This window comes from Coloeus monedula (genome assembly GCF_965178545.1).
Source record: "Coloeus monedula genome assembly, chromosome: 3".
In the NCBI taxonomy this organism is placed as follows: Eukaryota; Metazoa; Chordata; class Aves; order Passeriformes; family Corvidae; genus Coloeus; species Coloeus monedula.
Genome location: NC_138783.1, coordinates 28,209,048 through 28,219,677, shown reverse-complemented (window position 1 = coordinate 28,219,677; position 10,630 = coordinate 28,209,048). Strand labels below are relative to the sequence as shown.

Genomic DNA, 10,630 nt, shown 5'->3' with positions numbered 1-10,630 from the left:
CTCCGGCCGGGCCCGGTCCCGGTGCTCGGTCATTCCCTGCCTCACTCACCGGCGCGGCCCCACATGGCGCTGCCTCGGCCCTGCTCGGCGCCCTCAATGTCACCGCTGGGCCCCGCCCCGGGCCCGCGATTGGAGGGAGCCGCGCCGCGGGACGCTCGGGGCAGCCGAGGCCGGGACCGCCTCCGGTGGGGGCGACCGAAGCTCTCCCAGCAGCTGGAGGAGGCGAAGGGGCCGCGAAGCCGCTGCCGGTGGAGATGCCCGTCGGGGGCCGCTGCGCCGGGGGCCGCGCTCCGGCGGGTCCCGCCCCGCTCCGCCCCGCGCGTCATCCCGGCTCCCCGCCGGATTGGGCGCCGCCGCGCCCTCGGCCGATCCAGGATGGCGGCGCCCAGCGGAGCCGCGGGCTGCGAGGACTTCGCCGAGTTCCAGGTAACCCGCGCGGGGCGGGCGGGGACGGGCCGGGCTGGGCCGGGCGCTGCCTCCGCCGCCGCCGCCGCCGCCTCCCCCTCCTCCCCGCTCCGGCGCCCCGCGCGCTCCCGCCGCCTCCCGGCGCACGGCCCCGCGGGAGCGCGTGCCCCGCGCGCGAGGTCACCCCGCGCCTCGCGGCCGGCGGGATGCGGCGGGAAGGGAGCAGGGTCCGGCCTTCCGCCGCTCCCATTCCCTCATCCCTCCGGCAGGAGCGGGGCCGGGTATCTCCCCTTCCCCACGGGTCCTTTTCCCGGGACGGAGCGCTCGCGGCGCGGGAGCCCCCGCGGGCGGCGGGAGCTCCGTGGGCGCCTCCGCGGCGTTTAACGGAGCGTGAAGTGCCAGCCGTGTCTTCAGCGGTGCGAGCAGGGCCCAGGCCGGCGGGGCGGTGGGAACCGGCCTGTTCCTCGAACACAGAATCCCAGAGTATCCTGGGTAGGAAGGGACCCTCAGGAATCATCGAGTCCAGCTCCTGACCTGGCACAGGACGCCCCAAGGGTCACACCGTGTGCCTGAGAGTGTTGTCCAAACACATCTTGAACTTTATCAGGCTTGGTGCTGTGACCCTTCCCTGAGGAGCCTGTTCCAGTGCCCAACCACTCTCTGGGTGAAAAACTTTTTCGTGTGTTCCAATCTAAACCTCCCCCAGCTCAGCTTCACTCCCCCTGGAATGGTGGGGTGTTTTATTTAAAGTTTGCCGTTTTGGTGCAGGTTGTGCCCAGTTTCCCATCTGGAAACGGGGGTGGGGACTTGGGCAGAGGCTCTTCAGCCTGTCCATGCTGCCTGCAGGGCCAGGGGACTTCAGGGGACACCAGTTACTCACCCCTGCTCTGGCCTTTGCTGCCAGGGAAACTCCGTGGTTTGCAGCACATACTCCTGCATGTGGGATTGTTCCTTTGGTGTGTTTCTACTCTTTGTAAGGAATCCTGTTTAGTTTCTATTAAAATGCTTAACTATGCAAATTTTTTTGTAGTAGGCTTTTCTCATAACCAAGTATCTCTCTCTCTGTTTTTTAATACAGGAGCTGCTCAGGGTGATGAGGACGATCGATGATAGAATTGTCCATGAATTAAACACTACAATTCCAACAGCTTCCTTTGTGGGGAAAGTTGATCCTGGCCAGACGTGTAAAGAGCTGTATCAGTCTGTGAGTGCACACGCCTTCCACTGCCAGCTCCCTTCCTGCTGCTTTCTCATGTGCAGTGGCCATTAAAGCATCCTCAGTGTGTGAGGAAAACTGCCTTGGTAGATCCTGCTTTGTGTATTCCTAACTGTCCTGCTCAACATCTCCACACACCCGTGTATGTAACAACTGCTTCAGTTTAAAACCATGCTGGGAAATTCTTTGTTCTGCAATACTGATCCTTTGAGGATCTTTTAAAAAGGATGCTTGCTTTTCCTACTGCTGTGCAAGGCTCTTTCTCATGTTTACCTTTGACTTTTGATCAACTTGGTAAGAACAAGAACCACAGAATAGTCTGAGTTGGGAGTAGCTGCTGCTCAAAGCAGTGTTGTTTCCTACATGTGGATTATGAATTCCAATACCATGACTTTAGAAAGTGTTTTTTAAACTTGTAACTCAGAGGTTTCTATTCTCTGATGAGTCACTGTGACTTTCTTTCTCTCCCCACTTAGCTGATGGATGCTCACACCAGTAGAGAAAGAATCATCAAAAACTGCATCTCTCAGACTTCTACTGTAGTGAAAACTCTCAAAGAAGAGAGGGAAAAGGCCCATGAAGATGCAGCATTATTAAAGCAACTCAGGAAAGAGCAGACAAAGGTGAGTGGTGGAGCCTTCTAGACATCACTTATAGAGAAAGAAGACGGTATCTTTCCCAAATGGAAGGACCTGTGTGATGGAGAGAACCCAAAGTGGATCCTGAGTCAAGCAGTCTTTTTTCCAAGGTTCTTGTTGGGTCTTGTGAGAACTATTATCCCAAAGCCTCAAGGCAGAGAGCTGCTTTCATCCTGCAAGTGGAGCATTTTCTGAGATTCTTTTACAGAAATGCCATAGAAAAACACATGTTCTTCCCCATGGTGGATTCCAACCTTCACTGACTGACACCACTGAGGCACAGCTTAACTTTTCCTGTCCTCTACAAGATGCTCCTGGGCAACCTTGAATTCCACTTACACCACTTCTTTGCTGTTTGGTATTTCTTGGATTAATATTTGGAGTACCTTGTGATGGTGTGAGAGAAACTTCTGGGTTTGCCTACAGAATTCTAATGTGCCAATGCCCTCTCAACCTTCTGGCCTCTGGGTGGAAAGTGTACTTTACCAGAGGTGACCAGAGGTGATTGAGTATCAGAAATGGAGAAAGGAACCCCACCGAAGCTCTCACCCCAATTCCAGGGCCCCTTTGTAAGGAAAAGGATACTGAGAAAACCGTGTGGCAGTGAGTGGTTTTATTCTTAAAGCCTCACTTACTGAACTGCTAACAAGGATGGATACTAGTTTGGAAAACTAGAATGGTAGCTTAATATTTTCTACAAATTTTGTTGGCAGAGCCAATTCTTTAAATCATTTAGTTACTGATCCCAAAACTTCTCATTGAAAGCACTGGGAGGGTCATTATGATAGTGTTTTATGATCAGAGGTAGCTTCAAATGTTAAAAGCAATCCATGATTTAGAAACATCTCAGAATTATGAGATCACCTCAGATTTGTACTTGGACCTTATGAGGTGTGATCCCCCTGCCTTTTTTTTGGCTCACCATGAGAGGTGTGTTTTTCTACAAGTCAGAAATGCTATCTTGACAGAACACATCCTAGTTTTAAGACTGAGAATTTCAAATATCTATTCAGTTGGTTGCAATACAGATCTTTTTTCCCTTGTTATATGTGTTTCTCTCATCCTGCTTATTGTACAAATTTGAGGACTTTATGCAAAATTATTACTTCTGGGGCATTGAATGGGAGAACTTGGAGTAACAGTTTCTTTGAAAGATCCTCTGAGTGTTTATTTTATAGAGACTTATCCTGGTCATCCAGTCACTCTGTGGATGCTGGATTGTTATTTCAAACAGTTTGAAGTCCTGTTGAGTTGGGGAAAGTCCATCCAACAGCTGTAGCAACTCTGTGTGCCTGGATATCTTACTTGGAAAGTTTTTAGTGGGATTGCTGTCTTGGCTTGCACTTGTTCACCAGGCCTCTAATTGGAACCATGTATTGAAAATGGATAAACTCTGACTCTTAGTCTGTTGTGTTAAAGACTCCAACAAGAATACATCCTAAATATGGGAGGAAATGGCAGATGATTCTTGTATCTCCTACTATTGCTTCAGGACCAGATTACCTGAACACAACTGCCACACCTGCCCCTTGGGGTTTCTAATAGGTGTGAAAAGGTTCTAACCCTTCTCACGGGTCAAGTAAGTGCTCAACAACTGTGTATTGTGGTAGTTCTTGCCAGAGCTTTTGCATCTGTGTAGAGCTGATTTATTCTGCAGTGATGGCATAAAATATGAACTGGTTCAGACAGCACGAGCACACGTGATCAGACTGCAGACCCCTTTTGGTCAGTGCACTGAATAGATGGCAAATGAAGCAGAGAGGGTCTGTTCATAACCTTAGTTTTAAATCCAGAATCCTAGCTGGGTTCCTAGCTTTGCTGCCAGCTCCGTGTATGACTCTAATAATGCAAGAGTGGCAACTCGAGGCTGCAGAGCCTTCCCCAGCCCTGGCATTCTCTGTGCTGAGTGCTTGAATTAGGTGCAGTTATTTATGCCTGTGAAGCCATCAATGTTAATCAGTTAATTGCTAGCAAATCTTGCTGGGCAGTAGTTAGGAATAGAGCACGAGTGACCAGGATCTACTGCCAGGCTTGCTTTGCCAGTCTGCCTTCACTGTGCCCTTGCAGACTTGTGTGTGCCCCAAGCACTGGCTGACTGGAAGGGCCAGGCTCCCAGGGTGATTACACATTGTGCCCTTTGGTTTGCACCATCAGAGGAGGTGTGCACCTGGTGCTGGGGTTGGGAGCTGGAAAGTTGCAATGGTAGTAAATACTGAAGGCTGCAGGGAGACCTGTTTAACAATAACCTCTTTATCTGTTACTTCCTGCAGTTGAAATTGATGCAGTCGGAGCTCAATGTTGAAGAAGTGGTAAACGACAGAAGCTGGAAGGTACTCAGTGATTTAACAGTGATGATGTTCTGTCCCAACAGACAGTCCTGCACTCCAGGTGTGGGACTGGTGCCTTATGAAGCAGGTTAACGAGAAATAGATGAGGGCAGTGCTGGGGCAAATGCTTAAAGTCAGTCATTTTCCCAGCTCTGATGCAGAGATCAAAGCTTTTCAGTTGCACTGCCAAGGGAAGAAAAGCTTCTGATTTTGGGGGGAGAAAGGACTGTGGATTATTCCCTATGTCACTTTTTCCCCCTTGCCCAGTGGCTGAGGACTTTGTAGGCTTTTCTGTGGTAACTTCTCTGAGAAGCTTTGCTGGGCATCAGAGAAATGGGTCTTTCACATTTGCCTGTATCTGGTGCTGATCACAACTCTGAGCAGAGCCCAGGGGAGGGTACGGCTGTAGAAGCTGAACCTTTTCCTGATGGAGTTTTTTCAGGCCTGAACCGACACTCCCTGGTGCAAAGGGCAGCCTTGCCGTTGCTCTCCTGTGTCAGCAGAGGGTGCAGGTCACCCTCTGGATTGATGGCCCCGAAGTCTATCTGGTGATTTTAACACCAAGCTTAAATTCTGAAGTGGCTGTATTGTGTCACTGCAGCATCTCACATCTGGCATCCTTTTCTGGTTTGGTGTAGCTTTTCAGAGCTTTCAATATGGCAGAGAGAACCTCTTTTCCTCTCTAAATGCAAAAAGGATTTTGGCAAATAGCTAGTACTAGCTGCACCTTCCTTTTTAATCCCAACTTCATGATTTTAGTCCCCTAGATTGCACCAGTGTAAAACCAATACAGCTTTAAGTCTTGGGTGTTTTTCAGTAACCTCAGTGCAGGCTGATGAAATTAGCATTTACACAGTTTTCCTCATATGCTGTGCCATCAGTACACCTCTGGACTGTCCCAAAAAGCTATGCATGCACTTCAGTTTAATTTTAAACCTGCTCAGATCTGGTTAAGCAATGACACAGCCTTGACAGCAATGTGCTGCAGGTCACTAGGGGCAAATATTTTATGGCGACACTGCTATAGGGGAACAGCCCCCACCCTAATATTCATTCTGAAGCACCAGATTTAGTAATGATCCCAGGGGTTTCTTGTAGCTGCATTAAGCTGTTACTGGTGACAGAACTGTCTAATTTTTCATGAAGATGGAGAGTTTATAAACAGTGAGGTATGCATGGTGCAGGGGTACTTTAGCCTGCTAGTGTATTCCTCAGCCAGTGTTCAGAGTGGGGCTTGAAGAGATAAATATTTCTGGGTTTTATCTCCAGCTCTGCTATACTGTGCTCTGAATATACACATAAATGGCTCATTTAGCTGCCTGTGAAAATGCCACTAATGGAATTAGAACCAGTCATGGTTGCGGACCAAATGCAATATGTTACATGGAAGTGATTATTGGTGTGCAGGCTGGTGTTTTACTCTTGCAGACTTGTGGTTGGAAAGTACACCTGTGTATTTCCATTAACCCTAAACAACTGAAAACTGATTGGAAAAATCTGATTAGGAAACAGTTTTTTAAACACTGGCTGACTGTAGCAATAGTGGCATACAGAAGGATGCTACTTTACAGAAATGCATGCAGTGGAATTTGGATGATACCAAAAAGGAATTGATTTTCAAACAAGACACTTGCATTAGTCTCTGTCCAGAACCTCCACATTGGAGTTTATTGTTGGAGTGGTTTGTACAAATATGTAAAAGCCAGCAAAATTAAACTTCTGCATAATAACATGAATGTTAAGGTTTCTCAGCCCTTGATTTTCCTGAAAAATATCTGAAAAATGAGAACAGCACTTCAGAGGTAGACCAATGGAGTTAAGTGGCCTGAGTAACTGGAGATCTGTGATTCAATTATCCTAAAAGTAGGAGGCAGTGTTAGTAAGACTGCAGCGTTGATCTTCCTTCCATAGGTTGTGGAGTTACTGTTAAAGACACTTTAAAAGTTTGCATGATAGCAAGCAAGCTGGTGCGTTGTTTGATGCTAGAGACCCTTGTGGTGCTTTAGAGAGTATTTCCAGCACCCTTTTAGACATACATGCTGTTAAAATGTCATTAACAGACAACGGACAAAAAATGGTGCAATTTGTTTAGTACTAAAATGTTTCTGAATTGGAACCCCCTGTTGCTCTTAATTTCTACAGTTCCCTCCTATCAGTGATCTCAAACCTTTACCTCATCTGAACCCTTCCAGAGGTGTCTACTCCATGTGGTAACATAATGGCAGCACAATTTCTGTGTGTGAAAGAAACTATATCACAGCTTTTGTTTTCTGCAGTATGAAGCAGTTTGTAATACGTATCTGTTTCTTTTAAATTTGAAAGGAACTTGAAAATTACTCCAAAATTGTTGAGAACCAATGCTGTAACTAATGCATGCTCCAAGCTTTGCTTTTGCTGAAATTGCCATAGGTTCTGAACTGTGAATAAGAAGATCAGCTGTAGAAGACTGTAGGAAGATAGAGCTTGAAATAGTGTATTTATATAAAGTGTTGGATAACTTTCCCAAAATTACAAGTCCACTCACTTTGCACATCAAGCCAATTGGAGAGTTTGCAAAACTTCATATCCTGATGATCACAGGCACTTGGGTCTGCCAAATCCCTGGACAGCTTGACAAAATACGCTCTTGTGGGAATGCTGGTGGGACAACCAACACCTGCCAGAGCCTCAGCTTGGTGTTGGGTGGTGCTTGTGTCACTTTCAGGACTTGTGCTGGACGAGTTTGGATAAAAACTGATAGATAACAAAATGGCTTGTGAAGAGCACCTGCAGCCTTGGTGGGAGCCTGTGTGTTTTGCTTTGGATTCAGACTGCCTTACTTTAAATAGTCACGTTTACTGGCCCTCCTCAGGGCAGGCTGGCAGCAGTTCAGGCTAAATATACATGATCCTCAGTATCCAGTTCTGTAGGCTAAATATTACCCAAAGAAGGTGCCAGAGGTGAGGCAGGAGTGGTGTGCCCTTTGCAGGGCATGCTGGTAGCATTGGCAAAGGCAGGCAGATCACTGGAAGTGTGCACATGGCTTGCAGGAGCCCTTGCCCCTCTTCTTGGCTGTCATGACAATTTAAAATGTGCCTGCTCAGGAAAAACAGGAATGCAGTACCCAAATTTGAATGCCAGAGTGAACCTGACTGAACACTACCATTCAGGAGCCTTCCACTGATTATTTCCCTCCCTTTTAAAAACAAAAAAATTTGATGATAACATCATCAAAATGATGTTTAAAACCACCATTTTTGATGATAACAGGCTGCCAGGATTAAGAGTCTGCATTATCTGAGGGAGAACACTTAGTGCTATGCAGTGTCCCAGCATTAGGCTGCAAACTCTGGGTTTACTAAAGCCAGGAGAGAAGGTGAATGGAGATGGATGTCTTGGTAAGTGCCATTCATTGATACCTCAGAGCTGGGCAGCTTGAGATGGGTGCTACATGAAGAGGTAGTTGCCTGAACTGTCTGTGAAGTTCTGCTCATTTCCTGGATGGGGCTGATTCACTTTTGCTCTTCTGTTTTGGTGTCTCAGGTATTTAACGAGCGGTGCCGAATTCACTACAAGCCTCCGAAGAGTCAATGATGATGTGGGGTATTTTCCATCAAGGTGGTCCATAACTGTGAGAGCCAAACTGGAAAGAGACCTTGGGTGAGCTGAACTGGGACCCTCCAGAACCAGTAGAACCCAGTCTTGTTTTGTTTTGGACCTACTTAGCTGAATTCTCAATCTTGAAATGATTCTCCTGTAATTAAGAGAAAGCAACTCATCTTTTGTACAAAATATGTGAACAAATGAGTTTTATAGTATTAAAACAATTTTCAAATGCAATGCAAAACTGGCATCTTTCTTGAACTTCCACAGCTTCAGTGATCCCAGAGGGGAAGAAACAGTAAAACCCATCCTGAGCAGGGAGAACAAGGCTGTCCCTGAGCTGGTGCCTGCTAAAATACCAGTGAACATGGTCTTTTTGTGGAAATAATCTGCTACAGCCTGAAAGGAAATGAAAATTGCAGACTGATCAGCAAGTGTAGTAAGTTCAGCATCGCTTAAAGTAAGAAGTTACCAGCCTTGTTCTGAACTGCTCAACACAAGCAGCAGTGGCCCCGTGTTGTGTGTGGATACAGGTTTGCCATGGCTCCTGCAATGCTGACAGGCAGCATCTGTTGCTTACTCTCTTCTGGTCTGTATTACCAAGTTCTGGAGTTTTCCTTTATATAGGGAATGTGGTGTAGATTAAAACCACTTTGGGTTGGAGCTGAAGATGTGTCTCATTTGGGAATGAGACTGTCCAGGGATCCTTTTTTGTCCCTTCCTTGGAACCTTTAAGATCAGTTGTAAAGGTGAATTGTGTTTGAGCTGAGGAAGCAGCTGTTCATACCTGATCCTGTTGATCCTGGCCATGGTGTTGTGTTTAGAAAGCTTTAATGCAGCACCCCTGCAGTAACAGCATTTAAAGGCAGATAAGTAGGAGGAAAGCTGAATCGCTGCAATTACACCTGTATATTTTACATTTTTACTTTTTATTTTGTATTTATTTCAGATTGGCTGACAGTCAAGTGACAAGGTCTGTGTGGTTGCCAGCTGGTTTTATTACTTAGTGATATGACTTTAAGAATCACTGAACTTAAACAGAGCCCTAAAAATACAGGACCTGTCTTGCAAACACTTCGGAATTCAGCAACAGCAATGAGGTTACTGGATATACTCTCACATCCCTAAAGCTCTGCATATATAGGGAGTGGGAAATAAATGGAGGAATGTACCTGTGTTACTGAGAGCTGGCAAAGATGTGTGCAGCAGCATCTGTTTTATCTGTTGTTTGTGCAGTAGAGTCTCAAACTGCTTGGGGGCCTTTTATTTTTAGACACCAGGGTAATTTCATCTCACCTTTTTTTGAGAATGAGGCAGAAACATATTTTAAGTCTTTGAGGATGTAAATCCTAATGTTCAAACTTCATTTTTTGTCTTTATTTTTTTTCTCAAGGTACTGCAACTGCTTTATGGAGAACTTGAGTTGGAGCACTCATTCTTGAATATTTCTTATTGTTGTTCTGCTACTCTGAAAGCAGAAAATGTGTTCGTTCTTCAACTGTTAAATTCTTATAATTGTTTATCATCAAAGTGTCAATCAAATACTGCTCAGAACTCTGGGCTGAATTGGAACTAATGTAATTTCCACAGGACACATCAATCAATGAGATGCTGAGAACAGTCAGTTTTGATTTCAAAGTTGGTATTTTAATATTGATCTCTAGTATAGGTGTCTAAAATATTTTTTCTCTCTAGGGTTTGGATCAACTGCAAGGGCAAATTTTCCTTTTAAGCCAGTTGTATGATAGAAACTTCTATGAGTGTGTATAGACTTGGATCAATAGTCTTGAAATATAATCCTTTATTCTGTATAAACTAGAGACTGTAATGAGAATTAATCATTGTCTTCCTTTATCCATCCAGATGTTTTCTCAGCTGTTGTGGAAAGCTTCTTCACTTAAGCAGATGCTGTGATAAATGACCTGTGAAATGGATGTGATACAGATTTTTTTTTTTTTTTGCATTTATTATGAGGAAACGGTTAAAAACCCCCAAAACCTGCAACCCCAAAAAATCAGCCCAACATAGAATTATTTTCAGTTTGAATGTAAGGCCAAGCAAGTAGTCCTATACAAACCTGAGTATGAAAAACTGATACCATGAGAAGACTCCTAAATCCCCAAGATCCCTTCTTTGGCTGTTGGCAGCTGGCACACAGAGGCTTGCACTGAGAAGTTGAATTGCTGTATTTAGTTTTCTCTGAGCACAGAGGATTGTCTCTTACAGTAGTCCATGGCAAATCAGGTGGCTCAGAAGCTGTTTGAATGTTGCTGTTGTGAGCTCAATGGAACACGAAGGTGAGTGAGTGGAATTGCACGCCACACTTCGGGGCTCGGGGCAGGAGCACGCGGCTCTGCTGTTCCCTGAGCGCCTCAGAGCTGCGCATGGAGTGGGATGGTCTGTGATGTGTGTAGGTGGCATCGGTGTGAGCTGTGTGCCACACTGAACACAGGCAGGTAAAT

General features: G+C 46.0%; 1 protein-coding gene across 1 annotated transcript; it reads left to right on the top strand.

Moving 5' to 3' along the window:
* The first annotated feature begins 55 nt into the window (after positions 1-55).
* On the top strand, positions 56-10,090 carry MIX23 (mitochondrial matrix import factor 23). The gene is made up of 5 exons (XM_082277889.1): positions 56-426; positions 1,484-1,609; positions 2,098-2,244; positions 4,530-4,589; positions 8,109-10,090. Exons 1-5 carry the CDS (start codon positions 64-66, stop codon positions 8,157-8,159), a joined length of 747 nt encoding a protein of 248 aa, XP_082134015.1. The 5' UTR covers positions 56-63; the 3' UTR covers positions 8,160-10,090.
* The last annotated feature ends 540 nt before the right edge of the window (positions 10,091-10,630 follow it).

Bases quoted from the DNA above. Each gene is read 5' to 3' on its own strand.
- MIX23 (XM_082277889.1), top strand. From the start codon at position 64: ATGGCGCTGCCTCGGCCCTGCTCGGCGCCCTCAATGTCACCGCTGGGC. The intron at 1,610-2,097 runs GTGAGTGCACAC...CTCCCCACTTAG, and splicing joins GTAAAGAGCTGTATCAGTCT to CTGATGGATGCTCACACCAG. The intron at 4,590-8,108 runs GTACTCAGTGAT...TTGGTGTCTCAG, and splicing joins TAAACGACAGAAGCTGGAAG to GTATTTAACGAGCGGTGCCG.